We start from the raw sequence: 22,863 nt of genomic DNA, 5'->3' as shown, positions 1-22,863 counted from the left end.
ACCGACATCAGTGTGTAAAGGATATCACCACATGGGCTCAGGAATACTTCAGAAAACCACTGTCAGTAACTACAGTTCGTCGCTACATCTGTAAGTGCAAGTTAAAGCTCTACTATGCAAAGCAAAAGCCATTTATCAACAAGATCCAGAAACGCCGCCGGCTTTGCTGGGCCCGAGCTCATCTGAGATGGACTGATGCAAAGTGGAAAAGTGTTCTGTGGTCTGATGAGTCCACATTTCAAATTGTCTTTGGAAACTGTGGACGTCGTGTCTTACGGACCAAAGAGGAAAAGAACCATCCGGACTGTTATAGGCGCAAAGTTCAAAAGCCAGCATCTGTGATGGTATGGGGGTGCATTAGTGCCCAAGGCATGGGTAACTTACACATCTGTGAAGGCACCATTAATGCTGAAAGGTACATACAGGTTTTGGAGCAACATATGCTGCCATCCAAGCGACGTCTTTTTCATGGACGCCACTGCTTATTTCAGCAAGACAATGCCAAGCCACATTCTGCACGTGTTACAACAGCATGGCTTCATAGCAAAAGAGTGCGGGTCCTCCCCTGGCCTGCCTGCAGTCCAGACCTGTCCCCCATTGAAAATGTGTGGCGCATTATGAAACGTAAAATACGACAACGGAGACCCCGGACTGTTGAACAACTTAAGCTGTACATTAAGCAAGAATGGGGAAGAATTCCACCTGAAAAGCTTCAAAAATTGGTCTCCTCAGTTCCCAAACGTTTACTGAGTGTTGTTAAGACTAGTTCCAAAAGAAACTCAGCAAATTCCTGAAGAAATTCTGAGTAGGAACCTGGCGGTTGATAGATGGTCACTAATTTAAGCTTTGTTTTATTGCCTATGAGATTATTGCCTATTTCACCTATCAAAGCTTCGAATGAGTTAATAGGGGTTGTTGGTTTCACAGTAAAACCTATATCTGTGTCATATATTGTGGCTATTCCACCTCCACGCCTTGTGATACGGGGTTGATGTACATAGCTGTATCCAGGAGAAGCTGCTTCATTAAAACGTACATATTCGTCTACTCTAGCCCATGTCTCTGTTAAACAGAGTGCATTTAGTCTGTTATCTGAGATTTTCGTTCACCATCACAGCTTTTGATGCAAGCGATCTAATGTTTAGAAGTCTTAGCCTTAGCTTAATATTGCTGCTCACTTCATGTTGATTATTTAATTTAATTTTAATTAGATTTTTAAAACATATCGCCCTGTTATTCCTATACCTTCCACAGCTAACAGTCTCAATGGTTTGGTAGTTAGGAAAGTAAGTTCTACTTAGCTGATTTGCGTGGTTTGTTGTGGCTGGTCAGGCCCGGCGTAGCACGTCCTCGATGTTCCTGGAGAGGACTGCCGAGCCTAGGCGACTGGGGTGAAGTCCATCTCGGCGGTAGAGTGATGGATGCTCTCGGAAACTCTCCCAGTTGTCGACGCAGTCCACGACGACGCTGCCACAGGTGTCCCGGAGCCAGCTGTGGAAACAGAAAAGACGACTAAATAACTTACACCCTCGCCGGAACGTTGGAAGTGGCCCGGAGACGAGTCTGGCCGACGTCTTCTTCCGTGTGGTGTCCAGAAGCGAGCAGTAGTGCTCCTTGAGGATCTCGCTGCACCGGGCAAAGGTGTCAACAGCCCCCACATGAAGGACGACGGTGCCAAAGTCGTCTCGCTGCTTCAGCGCCGCGGGAAGCCACCTGGTCATGTCCAGGACACGAGCGCCTGGGAAACAGGACATAGTGGGGTTTCTTTTTGCGCCTGGCAGGTTAATCTTTAAGTGTAGTGTTATCGAGTCGCCGACAACAAGGATACCGCCCTTATTCTTCCTCGGTGCCGGCGCTGGTGAGGGTGGTGTCGGACGCAGGGGTGAGGGCGAGGTGGAGGACCCGGAGCTGAGCACCTCGAATGGGTTAGCAGAGGAGAAGTCCGGCTGAGGTAGGGGTGACGACGCCGGCTGCCTTCCGCGTCCTCGCTGGCGCTCCCAGCCTGGAGCACGGGTCAAGATGGCGGTCGCGCTGATCCGCCGTGACGAGGGAGTGGAGACGGCTGAGTAGGCAGCGTCGCGGGCGGCCTCGAGCCTGGTCTTCTCCTGGGTGAGCTCTGCTTGCTTCTCCAGAAGACGCTGGATCTGCCAACCCAACTTGTCCAGCTCCGAGCCGAGCCTGACGAGAGCCCGTTCCTCAGTGGTAGCCATGAAAAACAGGGGAGACAAAACAGAGGGAAAAAGAAAGAAATGGGGAGAAAACAAGGGGAGAAAACAGAAACGAGATATAATAATTAGATCTGGAATTAGATCTGGAATTTTCTGTATTGAGGCCTTAGGGCCCAGCAGGAGAACTTCTGTTTTGTCCTCATTAAGTTGGAGGAAGTTTAGAGACATCCAGCATTTAATATCTCTTACACAGGCCTCAATTTTTCTTAAACTGAGTTTGTCATCAGGTTTGGCTGATATGTAAAGTTGAGTGTCATCTGCATAGCAGTGAAAATTGACACCATGTTTGTTTATAACTGTGCCCAGTGGTAGCATATATAATGTAAATAATAGTGGTCCTAAAATGGAGCCTTGCGGGACCCCATATTTAACTTTTGTACGTTTGGATGGAATATTATTGAGCTCTACAAACTGATAGCGATTAGTTAAGTAAGAGTAAAACCATGAAAGGGCTGTGCCTGAGACTCCAACCCAGCGTTCTAACCTTTCTAGCAAGATCCTATGATCAATTGTGTCAAAAGCTGCACTAAGATCAAGAAACACTAACAGTGATACATAGCCTTGGTCTGAAGCAAGGAGGAGATCATTTATTACTAATGCTGTTTCAGTACTGTGATGGGGCCTAAAGCCAGATTGGAACTTTTCAAATATGTGATTCCTATGTAGATATAGGCATAATTGCTTGGCAACAGCTTTTTCTATGATCTTAGATATAAATAATGTGTTCGAAATGGGTCTATAATTAGATAGCACAACCAAAGATTTGGTTTCTTGATCAGAGGTTTAACAACTGCTAATTTACATGATTTGGGCATGTGCAGTGTTGCAAATAACGCCGTTAAAAATAACGGCGTTAGGTAATGGCGTCAATTTGTCAGTAACGGGATAATATAATGAATTACTTTTCCTGTCGTTACAACGCCGTTGACGTTACTGGTCATTAAAAGCGGTGCGTTACTATATATTGATATACTAACAGTAATCCGAGCGGACCGCTGTCCAGACTAGTGAGGAGTAACAGATCTCGATAGGTCACTTCTCTGTGTAAAACCTGTTTAACTTAACAAGTCAGTAAGCGAATCAAAGCCAGTGTTTTTACACGCGCGCCGAAGCACGCCAGTGACACGGAGAGACACGAGACACAAACGGAGAAGAGGCAGAAATGGCGAGTCAGGAGCAAGCCGAAGAAAAATTTGCATTTTCAAGGTGGCGATATAAACATTGTTTAAGAAAATACCTTCCTGAATGTCTACCAGACTGGGTATTTGATTTATTTAACTAAGGATAGAGGTTTTGTCTCAGGTTGAGAGAATTTAATTTAATTTGATAGATGTAAATGCACTTTATATAGTGTAACTGTTTACTTTTGCCCCTTTTTTTTTTTTTTTTTTTTTTTTTTTACAAAGATTTGGGAATTTAAAGAATTTTATCTTGCACTGGGGTGAGTTTCCCAAAACGTTCTTAGCGCTAAGTACTTCGTAACCTCGTTCTTACATACGAGGTTAAGAAGTACTTAGTGCTAAGAATGTTTTGGGAAACTCACCCCTGGTCTGTGGATGTGCAATAAATATCAAAAGTTAAACACCTTTCTGATCTACTCATTTCAACTCACTGTGAAAACTGCTTTTTTAAAAAAAAATCCTTATTCATCGGCATATAACTTTTTTTTTACTGTAACGCAAATAGTTACTTTCCCTGGTATCGAGTTACTTTTATTATAGAGTAATTTAGTTACTAATTCAGTTACTTTTTTGAACAAGTAGTGAGTAACTATAATTACTTTTTTAAAGTAACGTTCCCAACACTGGGCATGTGACCTATTGTAATGGATGAGTTAACTATAGTTAGAAGAGGTTCAGTTACAGCTGGTAATACCTCTTTTAATAACTTTGAGGGAACTGAGTCTAGTGTGCAGGTAGTACAATTTAAGGAAGAAATTATTTTCTCTAATTCTGATTGTGGGAGTGGATGAAAAGCATCAAGTTTTTCTCCCAGTATGCAGTTTAAATCAATATCAACGAAACCAGATGACACACCAGTTGTATTGCTAATAAAAGGTTTTATATTTTGTCTAATATTTTCTATTTTATTATCAAAGAAATCTATAAATACATTACTAGTGAGGTTTACTGGAATCTGAGGTTCTGCGCCTGCTTGATTTTTTGTAAGTTTAGAAATAGTATTGAAAAGAAATCTAGGATTGTTTTTATTTTTCTCTATCAGTGAGGCTAAGTATGCTGAGCGTGTTTTAGCGAGTGCCCGTTTGTAGTCAATAATGCTATCCTTCCAGGCACAGTGGAATACTTCCAACTTAGTAGATCGCCATTTACGCTCTAATTTACGTGCTATTTGTTTTAAGTTTCTAGTTTGGTCAGTGTACCACGGGGCGAGTTTTTTAGATCTAGTCTTTTTATATTTGAGTGGAGCTACTATATCTAGAGCTGATCTGCAGGTATTCTCTATGCAGTCGGTTAGACTATCTAACTCTCCTGGATCGGATGGCAAATGAGCTAAAGCAGTTAAATCAGGGAGGGTTTCAATAAACTGTGTTGCTGTTGATGAATTTATCAAGCGCTTTATACACTGCCAAGGAGACGAGCGGGTATTTATGGTAAGATGAAGCTTGAATTGAACTAAATAGTGATCAGAGATTGCTACGGTTTGCGCGAGTATACTTTATATTATCTACGTCGATACCTAGCGTTAGGATTAATAATACCAACCCGAGACAATACTCTACCCCTGCGCTCCCATATACTCACTCCGTGCCTTGCTCTGACATTACTACAGCATCATAATTCACTGTGATTACTGGCACATCTACACAGCATTATAATATCCATAACCCGTTACATTTATCTTCATTCTCTGTGCAATATCACATGTATATTTAATATATTGTAGTTATCAAAAACTTAGAACAATACTTATTTTATTTTCATGACTACGGTGTGTGTGTGTGTGTGTGTGTGTGTGTGTGTGTGTGTGTGTGTGTGTGTGTGTGTGTGTGTGTGTGTGTGTGTGTGCATGCGTGCGCGCATACAATACATTGCAGTCTTAAAAGTGAGTGAACAAATCGGTGGATGAGTGCAGAAAGAGAAAAGGAGAGGGAAAGGGAAAAGGTGACACGTAAACTCAAAGTGCATATACAACAAAAAAAGATAAACAATTAAGACTTAAAAAGGAAAACATTTAGATTATACGGTACTATTTAGAGCGGCATTAGTTAGACCGGCATTATTTTAGACATGTCTTTTTGTTCTAGGCAAAAAGTGATATATCATAAAGAGTTGGGATAAAGGCGTCGGTGTTGATACAAGTCACCTGTTTAGAACAGCCATGGTGTGACGCTTGTGTCGCGGTACAGTTGACCATTCACGTAGAGTTTGTCCACTGAGATTACAGCTTTAAATCTGCTCCAATAACCACGGATCCGGGTACTGAAATGGCCAGCCTGCAGTCCAGATCTTTCACCTATAGAGAACATTTGGCGCATCATAAAGAGGAAGGTGTGACAAAGAAGGCCCAAGACCAGGGGTGGCCAACCCGTCAGAGACCAAGAGCCACTTTATTTTACTGTGTTACGGCAAAGAGCCACATCATACAGGGACATGTAAATTTTTGTTGACAGGGGCTCACACACACACACCACTGCATGTCTCTCCTGAATATACACACAGTGTCTATGTTTGTGTGAGTATGTTGATCTTTAAGTGTGAGGAGTTTTTCCTCCTTCTCTCTACAGTCTGTCTTGGTGCAGTATTAGACAGGAAGGCTGTGCTGCTCTGTGTTCAGCTCTGAGATCAAACCCCTCATCACATCTGAGAGAGCTGAATCTGGACTGGAATGAATTAGGAGACTCAGGAGTGAAGCAGCTCTCTGATCTACTGGAGGATCCACACTGTACACTGGAGAAACTACAGTGAGTTACTGACTTACTGACTCTTTATACACACACACACACACACACACACACAGATAATGTCCTCACTCTCTCTCACACATATATACACATACACACGGACATGATCCACACCGTACACTGGAGACCCTACAGTCAGTGTTTACACTGATTAAGTTTGTGTGTAGAGTGTGTTCATGTCTGATTCTGTCCTATTCTCTGTCTTACAGTATCTGATCACTTCAGTAGAGACGCTTAAGTTGATTTGACCTGATCTGAGTCTCATATACAGAGAAGAGGATGACCACACGCGCACACACACACCTACCTTACATGGACACACACACACACGCGCACACACACACACACGCCTACCTTACATGGACACACACACACACACACACGCCTACCTTACATGGACACACACACACACACACATGCCTATCTTACATGGACACACGTCTTGAAACTGTTGCCATATGACTGTAATGTTCAGTAAAATGGTTCAGAAAAATTAAATTAATGTTTTTATACTTTTGTTTTATGTTTTCCAAGTTCATAACCATCAACACTGATGTAATGGCGCTGTGGAGGTGGAATAAGTGGAATTATCACAATATGAATGTGAACCAGGAACTGTGTGTGTGTGTGTGTGTGTGTGTGTGTGTGTGTGTGTGTGAAGATAATGTTGCGTATTTTACTCAAATCTACAATTAAATGTATTCTGTAGGTAATAAATATATATGAATTAAACATGTAAAGCCCTGTGTAGACCATAATTTAACCTTTAAAACAGGTGTTGACATCAGTTCATTCATCATTTCAATGTTTCTTTTTTTCCACAAATCATCAGATGAAGATATGGTAGGTATGTTTTTAGACTCGTACATCATTAGATTATTATGAATGAAAGGGTGTGTAGATAACTGTACACGTAGGTATGTTTTTAGACTCGTACGTCATTAGATTATTATGAATGTGTGTGTGTGTAGATAACTGCACACACTGGTATGTTTTATACAACCAGGTGTTTGGAGACTTGAACATGTCAGGGCAGGCCTCAGCACTGCCCCGTCTGTGACCACTAGAGGGTGCTCTCGATCTACGTCACGTAGACGCAGTCAGCAAAGATGACCTGCAGCTGCCTTGCTCCCTTCTTGCTGCAGTGTCTCTTTGCTGAGTTGTTTGTTTTCTCTCGAGCAGTCAGCCAGTAATCTCTCTGGTAAACTCTGGTTTTTTGCTTTCTCTCTCATCTATTGCTGCTTTTTCGAGTGTGTTCACTCCTGCGCCCTTTTGGGTCTATCTCAAGTTTTTCCCCCACTGTATTTTTCTCTATTTTTTCTTCCCTGTCATTTAGGGAAGTTTTTTGTGTTCTCGCCATTTAGGTTGGTGAGCCGGTTCTTCCCCCGGCGTTTTTTGTTTTTTCTTTTTGTACATTACCTCGCATTGATTGATTCCGCGTTTCCTTTGTTTGTAGTGCTGAGTTTTCTCCGCGTCTATTTTTTTCTTCCGTTTGTGGTTTTCCTTTGTGCGTCCTTCACGAAGACGGTTTTTCTTTTGTCTCTTTTCCTGCAATGGTTTTGGCGGTGGCTTCAGTTTATCGTTTTGTTTTGGGTTTGTAGCCTACGCGGTGTATGCCGCATTACAGAACAAGTGTGAAATAAATGTGTCCTAAATAAAGTACTGTATAAAGTCCTGTGAACTATGTATTTAAAATGATTACAGATGTCAGTTATGCTATTATAGTTTTGTTAAGCTAAATTATTTAAAACAATATTAGCTTTACAGGTATAGATATACATCTGAATTATTACATTTGATACATTTTAAATGTTATGTAAATTGTCATTTGCAGTGAATTATTAGTGTTCTTGCTGTTTCGGTAAAATGAATGTGGACCTTACAGATCTGGGGCCTCATGTACAAGGCATGGATTTCTTACAAAAAATTGGCGTACGTACAAATCCAGAAAATGACGTACGCATTAAAAAAAATCCGGATGTATCAAACCGTGCGTATGCCGGTGTCACGTTGAGGACCCGGCCCCTCCCTTTTGGGCATGTGTTGACGTAGTCTACGTGCATCGTCTGCGTCTATGGCTGGGCGCTGTGTAAGACGGCTGCCTCTCCAGTAGCTCCTACTTTTAGCTTCTTTTTTTTATTTTTCTGCACTTTTCTACCCATTTTGTTCTTCTTGCGAAGATATAGTGTGTTTTATGAATATATCCCATGGATATTTGTAACGTTAAGACGCAACCAGGAGCCAGTTTACTCACTTATTTGAGAGAAGATCTACTGGCGCTGAGAACAATGGGACGAGCCGGAGTACGACACCCCATACCGGTGGAATTGAGGAGGAGACCCAGGGGAGCTAAAGCCGGGGCTAGGCTAAAGGCTGAGCTTGCGAACAAGCGGAGACGATGCAAACCATCCATCCCATCTATAATCATGGGGAACGTGAACTCGCTGCCGAACAAGATCGACGAGCTGTCCGCACTGAACAACCAGCGGATCTACCATGAGTGCAGCTTGTTTATATTTACGGAGACTTGGCTAACCCAGCTCGTACCTGATGCTAACGTGGACCTGCGGGGTTTCACTGCTGTAAGAGCCGACAGGGACACTAAAGCATGCGGAAAAAGCAAAGGTGGGGGGCTCATCATCTATGTCAACAACCGCTGGTGTAACCCTGGACACATCACTGTAAAGACGGTCTTTTGTTGCTCGGACTTGGAGTTGCTAGCGGTTAGCATGCGGCCATACTACCTACCGAGGGAGTTCAGTCACGTGATTACCGTGATTGTTTACATTCCTCCGACCGCAGATGCAGCCAAGGCATGTGAGAAGATCCATTCGGTCACAGCGAGGCTGCAGACACAGCATCCTGAGGCGTTTGTGATCATCTCTGGAGACTTTAATCATGCCACTTTGGATTCTACCCTAGCTTCCTTTTACCAGGTCGTCGATTGCCCAACAAGGAAAAACAGGACCATTGATTTACTGTATGCTAGTATCAGGGATGCATACACAGCCACTCCCCTCCCCCCACTAGGCAAGTCTGACCACAATCTAGTCTACCTACAGCCAGAGTACACACCCCTGGTTCAAAGGCAGCCTTTTACAACCAACACCATCAGGAGGTGGTCTCCAGGAATGGAAGATGCCCTCAGAGACTGCTTCGACACCACGGACTGGGATGTGCTGCTTAGCCCACACTGTGAGGACATAGAGGGGATGACACACTGTCTGACGGACTATCTCAACTTCTGTGTAGACGTGGTTTCCCCCATGAAGACTGTACGGTGTTACCCTAATAACAAGCCATGGGTAACGCGGGAAGTCAAAGCTGTCCTCAACAGGAAGAAGGCCGCATTCCGGAGCAGGGACAGGGGGGCAATGAAAGCAGCACAGCAGGAGGTGAAACGCTGTGTGAGGGAAGCTAAGGACAGCTACAGGAGAAAGGTGGAGCTTAAGCTTGAAGAGAATAACATGAGGGAGGTCTGGAAAGGTGTTAAGACCATCACTGGTCACAACACAAAGACCAGAGCCATAGGAGGGACTGTTGAGAAGGCTAACGAGATGAATAACTTCTTCAACCGGTTCAACCAGTCCATGTCTCCCCCACCCTCTCCCTCACTCCAGCCATATCTCCCTCTTCCCTCAACACACCTTTCACCATTTACTACAGCAGCCTCCTCCTCCTCCACTACCATCTCATCACAGAGCCCCCCACACATCACTGCAGACCAGGTGAGGGGACAACTGAGGAAACTCCACTCCAGTAAAGCAGCAGGCCCGGACAAGGTGTGTCCACGTTTACTAAGGACCTGCGCTGCGGAACTGGGTGAACCACTCCAACAGGTCTTCAACCTCAGCCTACAACTGGGGAGAGTGCCTACTCTCTGGAAGACTTCGTGTATTGTTCCTGTGCCCAAAAAGAACCGGACCAGTGAGCTGAACGACTTTCGACCAGTGGCACTCACATCACACCTCATGAAGACCTTTGAGAGGCTCTTCCTCAGTCTCCTCAGACCACAGGTGCAACATGCCCAGGACTATCTGCAGTTTGCATACCGGGCAGGTGTTGGTGTAGAAGATGCCATCCTCTACCTTTTACACAGAGCCCACTCACACCTGGATAAGGGAAAAGGCACTGTGAGGATCCTCTTCTTGGACTTCTCGAGTGCCTTCAACACCATTCAGCCCCTTATGCTTCAGGACAAACTGAACAGGATGCGAGTGGACCCCTGCCTGGTCACATGGATCTACAGCTACTTAACTGACAGGCCACAGTACGTCAGGCTGAAGGACATCACGTCTGACACTGTGACCAGTAGTATTGGAGCTCCACAGGGCACGGTGCTGGCCCCTCTTCTTTTCACCCTGTACACAGCGGACTTCTGCTACAACTCGGAGTTGTGTCATATTCAGAGGTTTGCTGATGACACAGCTATAGTGGGGTGTATCAGGGATGACCAAGAGGAGGAGTACAGGAGCCTGGTGAGGGACTTCACTACCTGGTGCCACAGCAACCATCTGCAGCTCAACTCCTCAAAAACCAAGGAGCTGGTCATTGACTTTGGGAAGTCCAGACCAAAGTCACAACCAGTTCTAATAGAGGGTGTTGAGGTGGAGACTGTGGACTCATACAAGTACCTCGGGCTGTGACTGGACAACAAGCTGGACTGGTCCTGTAACTTCGACCACCTGTACAGGAAGGGACAGAGCAGGCTGTACTTCCTGAGGAGGCTGCGATCGTTTGGCATCTGCAGGAAACTACTGTGGATGTTTTATCAGTCTGTGGTTGCCAGTGTCCTGTTCTACACTGTGGTGTGCTGGGGGAGCAGCATATCCAAGAAGGACACACACAGGCTGAACAAACTCATCAGACGGGCTGGCTCGGTGGTCGGCATGAAGCTGGACACTCTGGTGACTGTGGCAGAGAAGAGGACCCTGGACAAACTGCTGGGCATCATGGACGATGCCAGTCATCCTCTGAACACTGTCATCAGTAACCAGAGGAGTCTGTTCAGTGACCGACTGCTCCTTCCAAAGTGCAGGACCAACAGGTACAAAAACTCCTTTGTCCTGTATGCCATCGGATTGTACAACTCCTCTTTGCAGGGGAGGAGGGGCCACAGGAAAACGGACTGATCAATCAACACTAACCGGACTATGCACAATAACCTTAAGGCTCATACAATCCAGTGCAATAACATTTTAAATAGTGCAATAAGCATGTGCAATTCATCTTTGGCTCTTTATATTCTATTGTTTTTATATCCTATTGTTTTTTTAATATTGTTTATTTTTTATTCTGTGTTTGTATTTATTATTATTAGCAATAGCTTAATCTCTGTTATCACTATCTCTTTTTAATCTTCTATTTTTATCACTGTTCTATTACTGTTATGCTGCTGGAATCTTAATTTCCCTGAGGGAAACCTCCCAAAGGGATCAATAAAGATCTATCTATCTATCTATCTATCTATCTATCTATGGATATCCGTGGTTATGGCATGTCGTGTGAATAATCAGTATCACCTGTGACTTGTCTCGTAATCACGTGGGGCTAATGTGGTTTGTCTATTTAATGTGCGCTCGCGCAGTGTCCTGTGCTCATCGTTGTCTAAGTCTGCACGTTGTGTGTTTAAACTGTGTTGCCCGTGCGCTATTGCGCAACCGCTATCTGTGATTAAAAGTGACGTTTTGCCACGAAAGCAAGGATTCCCGTGTCTCGTCCTTCGCCCTGCCCGCACGTCACATAACGACGAGCCGTTGGAGACACCAGGACTATGCCAGGCTACAAGCCAAAGCCCAAGAAGGGAAAAAAGCCAAGCAAGCAACACCACCGCTCTTCCTCCTCTCCCCCGCGCCGCGTAACCTCGCCAACGCCAGAACAATTGGAGAGGGACCCGGTGTGCGCCCTCCAGCTGGCCTCAGCCCGGAGGGTAGAGGAGAGTAACCCCGAGCTGGCTGAGATTTTCTGACAGGGCGCGAGGAGAATTTGGAGGGAGCTACACTCCCCTCCATCTCGCTCTCGCTCACCGCCAGGGGTGGACTCCGCTGTTTACGGAGCTGTTGAGTCCACCCCGGAGAACGAGTTTGGGGAGGAGGACTCCGAGGAGGAGGAGGAGCAGGACGAGGAGGAGGAGGCATATCCTCCGTCGATAGGCGAAGCCTCCACCGTTGACTACGGTGGGGAAGGGGAGGAGGCCTACCCCCCATCGCTGGACGACGTGTCCACTGTGGACTACGGGGGAGAGGAGGAGGAGTCCGAGGAAGAGGACTACCTCCCTCCGCCTGTAGGTCCAGCTTCCATCGTTGAGGAGGGGGAGGAGGAGGACGACGAGGACTACCCGCCGTCGGAGCGCTCCGCATACCCCTCTGACTATGGTGAGGAGGAAGAGGAAGATCGTCCTCTGTCCGTGCACTCAGGCGTTTCTGAGTGCACGGACAGCAAACTGTACTCAGGGGAGGACGGTAGTCCGCCCCCCTCAGAGTGTTCTGCGGGGACCGTGAAGGGGAGTTGGAGACCGGAGGCGAGTCCGTCCTCCGAACGCTCCGGAGAGGTGAAGATGGAGTGCTCCCGGGGTGGCAGCCCGGAGCAGTTCATGGAGAGAACCCGGAGTGAGAACGAGGAGAGCATGGAGACTGAAGGGGTCTCCCCAGGCGGCCCGTATGGGGAGTACGCCGACCGCGCTGCTCCAGGCGCCTACGCCGACCGCGCTGCTCCGGGCGCCTACGCCGACCGCGCTGCTCCGGGCACCTACGCCGACCGCGCTGCTCCGGGCGCCTACGCCGGGCACGCTGCGCCTGGCAGGTCCGCTGGGCGCACGGCAGCTGGCAGTTCCGCCGGGCGCGCTGCACCTGACACGTCTGCCGCAGCCCCGGCAGTCCCCGGTCTTCCTCCACTCCTAGCTCTCCTCTTGGCGCGTAGTCTGGCGCCTGTTACGTGTTTGTGTGTCCCAGTGTTTGTGAGTCTTCCCGTGTGTATACCAAACCCATTTTTCCCGTTTGTTCCTCTATGTGTTAACGTTCCTGTGTGTATGTTTGTGAACGTCCCGTTCAACCTGTCTAACGTCTTTTCCCCGGTCTTCCCAGGGAGGGTGTGCTAGGCGATTCGTGACGGACGCTTCGCCAAGGGCAGTCACCTCCCAGACGCAGGACTGAGCGCGTCGGATCCGCCCATCGTCGTGGGTTCGGGGCACTCGGTCCTGTTGGCACCCCGGGACGGGTAGTGCCCTTGGAGGGGGCATCTGTCACGTTGAGGACCCTGGCCCCTCCCTTTTGGGCGTGTGTTGACGTAGTCTACGTGCATCGTCTGCGTCTATGGATATCCGTGGTTATGGCATGTCGTGTGAATAATAAGTATCACCTGTGACTTGTCTCGTAATCACGTGGGGCTAATGTGGTTTGTCTATTTAATGTGCGCTCGCGCAGTGTCTTGTGCTCGTCGTTGTCTAAGTCTGCACGTTGTGTGTTTAAACTGTGTTGCCCGTGCGCTATTGCGCAACCGCTATCTGAGATTAAAAGTGACGTTTTGCCACGAAAGCAAGGATTCCCGTGTCTCGTCCTTCGCCCTGCCCGCACGTCACAGCCGGAATCCACGCACATTTCTTTTGTACATCCCAATCAACGTGGAATTGAGCACACATGGTGACACACCCCCCTATAAATATGCAAATTCATTTAAATTTGCCCTGCACTGGAGAAGTTTGCTCTCTGATCTATCACAAACCATGTCTAAATGGGGAAAGAAAAGGAGCTTCACCGACTGTGAAAATGGAGACGCTCCTGAATGAGGTAGAGGTGCAGAAAAAATTTTTGTTTGGCACGTTGTGGCATTACGGTAAAGCGCAAAAGGACTGAGTGGGACAGCATGTGTGAAGCTTTAAATGTTGTGGGGTCAGAACAGTGCACACTGGCAGAATAATATAATGCACCTAAAAATATCAGTGATGCGCTCACTAGCATCAGCGACTCAATAAAAGAATTGGTTAAAATTTGCGCTGCGCATTAATTTGCGGGTTCGCTGGGTGCTCCACCACCTCCAACAATGGCATGGCATACCTGTGCGCAACATTGTGCAGGACCCCACATGCCCTCACAATACGACACACCTTCTCTGGCCGATACAGGAGCATCCCCCGGTCCTGTCCGCTGTTTCCTAAGTAATTTAACAATTACCCATGTTTAAAATGAATTATTCTAAGCTGGAAAGGTCAAATGCTTTTATTTAAATGCTTAAAATTTGTTGCTTACCAAGAAGCCACCCATCACGCTCTCTGCTAGCTTGTAATTTTATCCCAACCATGCAGTTTGGATGTACGAATCATTGGGTTGATCCAGGCCAACGTGCCACTACATTAGTATGGCACATTTTTACATCACAGATTATTTGCACGTTTATGGAATTAAAGTGCTTTCTCTTCACATAAGCAAATTCCTCCTCAGATGGTGCCTTTATAGAAATGTGTGTGCAGTCGATCGCTCCGATTATATTAGGGAAAACGGATATCGCTGCAAATTGCGCTTTAATGTTTGCCTGGTCAACCGCTTCATATGGGAACTTTATATACCTAGCTGACATGCAGATGATCCCATCCAAAACAGCTGGCATGGCCCGGCTCAAAGATAACTGGGATATCCCCGACCGGTCTGCCAGTTCTCTTTGAAACGAGCCAGTCGCCAGGAAGCCGAGTGACTCATTTACATTTACATTTACGGCATTTAGCAGACGCTCTTATCCAGAGCGACTTACAAAAGTGCTAAGTGTTTAGTCAGAATATGCATCTCTATCTAGTATAAACAGGTTTAAGTCCAAACTACTTGAGCTCAAGCACTGCCATAAACAGTTGCCAGTGCTGATACCTAGAAAGAGAACAACAAATTATAAGACTAGACATAGAGCACTACCTAGCAAGACTGAAATACCTACAAGACTACATTAGCAAGTGTTCACAGAGATAAAGTGCTCGCGAATCCTCGCATTTCTCTCTCCAAAACTGGACCCAACTCAACACAAGAGGACAGTTCCTGGAAATCTGAAACGGCTTATAAGCCAGCCATCATAATGGTCACAGAAAATGCGCTCTCTGCAAATTCGGCCATTAGCAATTTCTTCCAGTAATGCCAACGCTGCCATCTCCCAAGAACTCCAGCTAGGGCCAGAGTGGGCTCCTTTTTCAGCCCGGGAGTTTCATGCCCAAATCCGGCCCAAAATTATTTTTCCCTCCCAATCGGCCCAAACTAGAGATCTGCCCATTGGGAATCCTCCCGAATCTCACGATTAACCACTCCAGCTCTGACTCCAGTACAACATTTAATGCATGTTTATATAATCTAGGCTAAGTGGAAACACGTTGAATGATTATTTCAGTAAGGCAGTGAAATTGTCTGATTAATTTACTGTTTAATTTTCTCATTAATTTACTTTATTTTACCCTGTAGGAGCCAAAATGACTTTCATTTTTCTCACCATTTCCTGTTTTTTAGTGGGACTGACTGAGAGAGTGAGTGAGGAATTAAGATGACCTTGGCCACAGGTGGGTTTGTCTCCAGCTAGAGGAAGACTGTGATAATGAAGGCAGAGCCCAGGGGGAAGGCCTTAAAGGGCTGAGAGGGCAAACAGTCTTTTGACCGTGTGGAATGTATGGCTCATGTGGACCGTGTGGAGTGAGCAGGAGTGTGTGGATTGTGCTTATTGGATTGCATTGTAGTTACACTCTCAAAGTGATGTCTTTGTTGCAAACTATCCTTATCTGCATTAAATGAGCAAACAAAAAAACCAAACAACTTCTCCTCATCATTCACCTGTACGCGTCAAGATAAATCCAGCTCAGTCACCAGTAGTGGTCAAAAAGGTACATTGGACAAAAAGCTACTACATTAAAGTCAAAAGACTGCTCCTTGAGGATGGAACAAAGGAACTCTCAGGATACCTGAAACAAAGGAAGCACATGTGAGTGGATTACTAAAGGCCAAGAGCAAACAGGATCCGTTTGAATCTACTGCAATCGGTATGTTTTGATAAGAAAGACTTTAACCTACTTACTCAGCAAATTTATACAGTCACTGAAATTAATATTTAGTCATGTTTGTTGAAGAAAAAATGCACAGTAAAAAAAAAAAAAGTTCAGCAAACTAAAAAAAATTGTCAACTTATTACAAGTGATTTTTTGAGTAAATTGAACTTTTCACTCAAAAGTCTGCCCAACTCAAAATATAAAGTTATATTACGAGTTCACTTAACTTAAAATATTTTGTCCATAGAATTAATTACAGGACAAAGCAGTGTTAGTTGGGAAAACAAAAGCTATCACAACTTATAAAAATGAGTCCAGTCAACTTAATATTTTAAGACAAAGGCAATATAGTATTTTTATAGCAATAAAGAACACAATCCAACAAGATGAACATTAATAAAACATTTATTAAAGAGTATTACAAAATTTCACATTTCATTACAACATTAAAATGTACATAAAAGCAGCATCTATTAACATTTACGGCATTTAGCAGATGCTCTTATCCAGAGCGACTTACAAAAGTGCTTTGCATCCAATCACAGAATTCATCCTAGGTAATAGTACAGATAGGACAGAATTCAACATACCATTGAGTCAGACTACTACTAAACTACAGAGAACAAAATTCAGCGAAACTGCTTGAGAGGTGGCCAACGATGTTCAAAGACAAGATCGAACAGAGTAAAAGCCTGTCACACATCAGCCCTGAACTACAAGAGCTCATTCAAGCAGCAGAGTCACCTCAGTCAGGAAGCAGTGACTCAGAGGGTATGTAATGTTAAATTCATAAATTTGGTGTGCATTTTGTCTCCTTATCTTTCTTTGCATACTCTTCTTCAAAAACTCACATACAAAATCTGAAAGAGGAAAAGGGGAACATCTCTCTGTCTGTCTACCCATCTCACAGACCGGAGACAGCGTCCAGGGACATTTAGACGTCATCACCCAGACCAATTTCTTCTTTACAAATGGCGTACAGTGAGGACAAGAAGTTCTACATCGTACCATATTGTCATTTCCTGTGATGGTAATGCATGAATTGAGATGTTTTTTTTTTTAAATAAAAATCTTTTAATCTTAATCAAGAATTTGTCTGTGATTTATATGACTTGATAAAGAGTAATGAAGAACAAGCAAAATTGTGACTAGCTGGGAAAGAACTCCAAATAGAGATAAAATAAGATGACTCAATTAATAGTAAAGATCACTCTGGGAAGAGTTGTTGGCTTCTAGAGTAAATATTTCTCCACTCCCCGTAGAGTTAATCTAGCTGGTTATTTAACTCTATATAGAGCAGATTTAACTCTGAATAATTGACTCTCGGAGTAGAGTTGAATTTACTCTGTGTGGGGCGGGACCAATACATATCTATGAAGAGTCAAAAAACGACTGTCAATTTTACTGTGTAGGTTGATTCCCCCACCCCGTTACCCCGACTAGCGGGATTAAGTGGTAATGATAATGGATGGATGGAAGTTACGAGGTTTTCATTATATATTGCCAGCTGCAGGCCCTGGTCAGGGTCCGAAGTATGTTCCAGCACAGCCGCGCAGGTACAAGTGTGCCTCCAAATGTGCAAGATTATATTTTGCAGTAACTTAAAAAGTGCAGATTTGCATCCATTAAAAAAAATGTAAAGTGCTTAATGCAATATTGAATTGTACTCATTTAGTCTTTACTCTTATCTTACAGGGTATCAAAGCGTTCATTTGTCAAAAATGAGCAAACTCAGTCAAACAAAGCAGAGGTAAGAACCTTTTGGGGGTGCAAATATTTTGGCTGTCTTGGAGCGTTGAGTCAATGGTCCATCTCCCTGCTTGTAGGGTTATTCCAACTCCAAAAAGTTTTAAAATTTACATAGAACGTCAGCAAAACCAAGGAGCTGATAGTGGACTACAGCAGGAGACAGACGAGGAGCTACCAGCCCGTGAGGATCAACAACGCCACTGTGGACAGAGTAGACAGCTTCAAATACCTTGAAGTTAATATCACGCAGGACCTGTCCTGGTCCTGTCACATTAACATCCAGGCAAAGAAGGCCCGGAAGCGTTTTTTCCACCTTCGTCGACTTCGGGACTTCAGACTGCCCTCCAAGGTACTGCGAAACTTCTACTCGTGCACCATCGAGAGCATCCTCACGGGGAACATCACTTCCTGGTTCGGCAACAGCACCAAGCAGGACCGGAAGTCTCTATACAGGGTAGTGCGCTCCGCTGAGCGCATCATCCAGGTCGCGCTTCCCGACTTGGAGTCTATCACAAAAGATGCTTGTCCAAAGCCAAAAAGATCGTGAAGGACCTCAGTCATCCGAACAAAAAACTTTTCTCCCTGCTGCCCTCAGCTAAGTGTTTTCGCTCCCTAAAGGCAAGCTCAGAGAGGATGAGACTGAGCTCCTTTCCTACGGCTATTCGGACTCTGAACCAGGTCTAGCCTTAACTATTCATATTCTGATCCGTCCTTGAACTTCACAGTGTTGCGTGTTGCACATTAAACGCACATTGCACTTTATCCTCATTTAACTTGGTCGCTCATTTTTTTGCTGCTCACATTTTTATAAATTTTTCATATTTTTATATTTTAAATCTTATATTTACTTATATTTTATATCTTTATCTTTATTTGCTTACCAACTGTCAGGTGTGGGGGGTATGTTGCTCAAAGCATTTCCACCTATATGGATGCAAGGAGTAAAAAATATCTTTTTTTTTTATCTTTTAAAAAAAATTCTTTTTAATAATAAAATGTCTTAAATCTATAGTTTCGCTCTATACATTTGTTGATCTGAACGGGTTTAAAAAGAAACTAGATTTTACAGATTACTGAAAATAAACTAGATTTTTTTTCGGCCAATTTATTTAATTTATTGGCCAATAGGGCACCGAGTACGTTTTTATTGTCGTTGCGATTGGATGCCTTATAAAAGCAAGACCAATGGCACTGATTTTTAACACTTTATCCAGCTGGAAAGTGACCACTTTGAAAGGTAAGTAAAGCTTTCAAAATGTATTTTTATACATAGTGTGATGTAGTATTTTGTCACGTTTTAAACTGTCCTAGGATATAATTTCCTGACTAACTTTAGTTAGCCTATTTAGAACTTTTCATACCCTTTTTGTTACGCATTGGTTTGCGAACCCGCACACAACGCGTGTAATGTAGACTAGGGAAGACCTAAATGCCGATCACAAAATAAGTAGTGAACTGAAACCTCCAAGTACCCGTCGCTGCAGAATCAAAAGTCCAGGGGGTAGAGCTGGATCTAGATCCAACTCCTCCGACCATCCATAGTTTCTTTTGGTCGGTCCAGGGGGCGGAGCTGCATCTAATCCAACTCCTCCTACGGGTCACTTACATTTTTTGACCAGGAAATAGAAATCCAATAAATTCACCCTTTTACCATTTAAAGATCAAAATGTTCTTTGAATGTTATTTAAATAACACAATGCACGTTTTTTTAAGTTTACAAGAAAACGTAACATACATAAAGCCAACATAATAAAGTACAGTACATTTCTTAAATATGTAGTCTACTATTTCATTTTTTTTTACCTTTAATAAAAATTACTTTTTTCGTTAGGATGATACACTTCAGGTGTGCAGAATGGACAGTGGTATTTACTACAACATGTAGTGCACTGCACAACTGAAAGCGTCTGTCCTTTTTTCAAAACCGTGATATGCATCTATAGATGGATGGAAAAATATAAATAGCATTATATTAGTTTTTCAGTGAACTGGTTAATGAGGATCATGGCCGTTACATGCACACACTACTGAATAACAATCCCCCTCGAAGTGTCCATGCGGTACCGAACAGCACAACCATTTCAAATCTTAAGTAACTACAGCAAACACGAATTAATTTAACAGTTTATGTCCAATATGAAGAACAAAACATACATAAGTATTTAATACATCTGTATTCTGTTTAGCTAACCGCTCGTCTTCTAACATCAGTTTTTACCGTCACTTACTTAGACACCTAGATTAGATAAACTTAACAGTGGTTCGTGCAAACTGAAATAGTCAGATTTAGTTTAATCACCAAAGGAAACTAGTTACTAGCATTAGCGAGATGAAAATTGGTTTGTTATTAACCTATTTTCACATTTGTGATTGTTCACAAATGAACGCCATGTGAGTAAATAAGAATAGCAATTTAGGACGGCAACGGTTATTTGGAATGGCTGATCTGATACAACTCTGCGTAGTGCAATTACTTCAGACCAATGAAAACACGATGGTGGGAGGAGTTGGATCTAAGATCCAGCTCCACCCCCTGGACTTTTGCTTCTGCAGCGACGGGTATCTCGAAACCTCCGCCAAAAGGAATGCGGGAAAAGGTCGTCACTGCTGATTGTGTGTGCGCGAACGTGTTCGTGAACCAACGCCGGTCTGTGCGCGAGCGCTGGTCCGCAAACGAGTGTTGGCTCGGGAGCGAGCACTGGCTCGTGAGTGCCCTCCTGTGGCGACAGGAGGAGCGGCTCCGGGTACAGCCCTGACACTTTTGGAAATAATTTCAACATAAAATTAACCGACTATGAAGTTATTGACATTAAGATAGCGTGCTAACTAGTGCCAGGCTGATTTCTAACCACAGACTAGCGGTACTATGTAACTAACGGAGCTAATATTGTTAGCTAAAGTTTCAGATGCTTCAGACTTTGAAGATGGACGTGCAGCAGCAAGGAGAATCTTCTGGTCCTTATGTGTATGGTGCTCTGTCTTGTGTTATGAGTTTTGCCTTGGATCAGGAAGATGATGCTGATCAGTGGTTTGGTAAGCAAGTTGGCTAGTATTGTAGCTGTTTTGTGTGTATCCCGTTAGCTATACCTATTGTATATTTTGCTTGAATCATATTTTCACAGAAATATCTAAAGCCATTAACTTCAGGTTGAAAAGATATATCTGGCTACAAATAACAGCGTTTCCTCTAGTTCTGAGGGTTTGTGCTGCTATTTGATGTACGCATACTGATGTAGAGTTCCCACTGTGTTCCCAGGCGCCCAAGTTCAAGTCTCGTCCGCTCGTATGAGATTGTGTGGACCGGTCTTGGCATTTGGGCTTTAATGTGGTGTTTTACTTCCTGTTTCCTTTAGATAAAGGAAGAGCTGAAGCAGCAAGTTGACGGAAGCTGCTTCAAAGCACGGCCAATCATGCACAAAGAGCCCTTTGAGCCCAGGAAGGAAAACCATTCCATCATTCTACACGTGTTGCGCACAAGTGCGTGCGGCTGACCTGGTCTTGACCTCCACTGATGGTGCTTCATCCCCTGTGCTTCACTGGGCCTGTGTGCTTCACATTAGTGTTGATGCACTGAAAGCTCTCAACTGTCCACCTCTGTTTTGCTCTCTTCCCTCTCACGTCTGGTGTCACTTGGCTGCCGCCTTTGATCCCATTTTCATTTATTTTTGTTAAATCACTTTCGGCGCTTTCTCAACCCAATTCTACCCATTCTGCAGTTCCCAAGGGCTTCCAACTGGCGATGGAGAAGCGTGCCATGGAGCATATGCAGTTTGAGTGAGCCTTGAAGGAGAAGGAAACTGCGGATACAGATGGAGGCGCGGCAGGTCCGAAAACGTGAAGAGCAGGAGAAGGAGGATATTGCCCAAATGCGACGGGAACAGGTAAACCTGCTGCACGATTGCTGCTTGGTCGCTGGACGCTAGCATGTTGGTGCGAGAAGAAACGCCCTTCAAAAACAGCAGGTACACTCGTACCTTTTGTCAGTGTCTTGCTGTTACAAGCATCAGTAAAATGTGCAGTGTTTAAATGTTTACATGCGTAAGGTTTCCCTTTGCTGGCTTGTCACCAACTTCACCAGCACCTTAGTGCTGACCTGAGATCAGTTTATCCTACATTCACTCCCAACCCGACTCTGGGTTCATTGCACAGTTGTAATATTGTCGCAAGACATCTCAAAATGAATACTGCCTTTGTGTTTATAATTATTTAGTAGTAGAAATTGTCAGGCAGCATCAACCATTTTGTATGATTTTTTTCCGGCAGCGTTGCCAATAAAATCTTCCATCAGATGCTTTTTGATACATGCCTGGAAATTGTGTTGAAATGCTGGCCTCAGAGCTCTGGGAAGAAACGCAAGAAGGATTCTCTGAAGGGCTCTCAGGGTGACCCTAAGAGTGGAAAACGGTCCAAACCTCCAAAGAAAGCCTCAGAAGAGGTCTGGAGTGTAGCTTCTCGTGTTTGCCAATTTTGTTTGTGTAATAGACTACATGCACGCACTATTTCCGTGTTTAACTGAGCCAGCCCACTTTCTTCTGGTAGCGGTTGTTACGAGCCGTCAGCAGCTGCCGTCCGGTCTACATCTCTTTAATTAAGATGTCTTTTTACACGAGGTGTTTACGAGACCTTCCAAATTTTACCATTAACGACGTTCACCGGATCGTTAGAATTACATCGGTTTCTTCGACCAGCAAGAGAGAGAAAGGCTTCAAGCTTTATGTCTCAAGCTACATCGACAACTATGAAGGTAAGTTAGGCAACTAGCTATTCGAACCTCAAAGTTCCTAGTTGGCTTTACTAATACTTTTACTATACTTACATTTTATATGCAGGAATAAAACTCAAACAAGCTTTTGAAACTGCTGGTAAAAGATGCTATCTAAGTATGTGAAGGCTAAGTTGTATTAGCGGGTCAGCTAACCTTACCTTAACATTAGTATTTAGGTTATGCAGTGTTTTTG

At 44.3% G+C, this 22,863-nt stretch overlaps 1 protein-coding gene across 5 annotated transcripts in view; it reads left to right on the top strand.

The window, feature by feature from the left end:
• Positions 1–22,863, top strand: part of LOC143487753 (NACHT, LRR and PYD domains-containing protein 3-like) — a 291,094-nt gene that overhangs the window by 240,933 nt on the left and 27,298 nt on the right. For 4 of the 5 annotated variants that reach the window (XM_076986899.1, XM_076986896.1, XM_076986897.1 and 1 more), the window contains 2 exons: positions 5,974–6,150; positions 6,360–6,842. The exons of the other annotated variant lie outside the window; for it this stretch is intronic. In XM_076986899.1, coding sequence (XP_076843014.1) covers positions 5,974–6,150; positions 6,360–6,366 — 184 coding nt within the window. In that variant the 3' untranslated portion in view covers positions 6,367–6,842. Of the gene's footprint in view, positions 1–5,973; positions 6,151–6,359; positions 6,843–22,863 lie in introns of those variants that run through there. 5 annotated transcript variants of the gene reach the window in all.

The sequence above is a fragment of the Brachyhypopomus gauderio genome, unplaced genomic scaffold (assembly GCF_052324685.1).
Source record: "Brachyhypopomus gauderio isolate BG-103 unplaced genomic scaffold, BGAUD_0.2 sc50, whole genome shotgun sequence".
In the NCBI taxonomy this organism is placed as follows: domain Eukaryota; kingdom Metazoa; phylum Chordata; class Actinopteri; order Gymnotiformes; family Hypopomidae; genus Brachyhypopomus; species Brachyhypopomus gauderio.
Note: the sequence above shows the minus strand (reverse complement) of the source record. Positions and strands in the feature narration are given on the sequence as shown.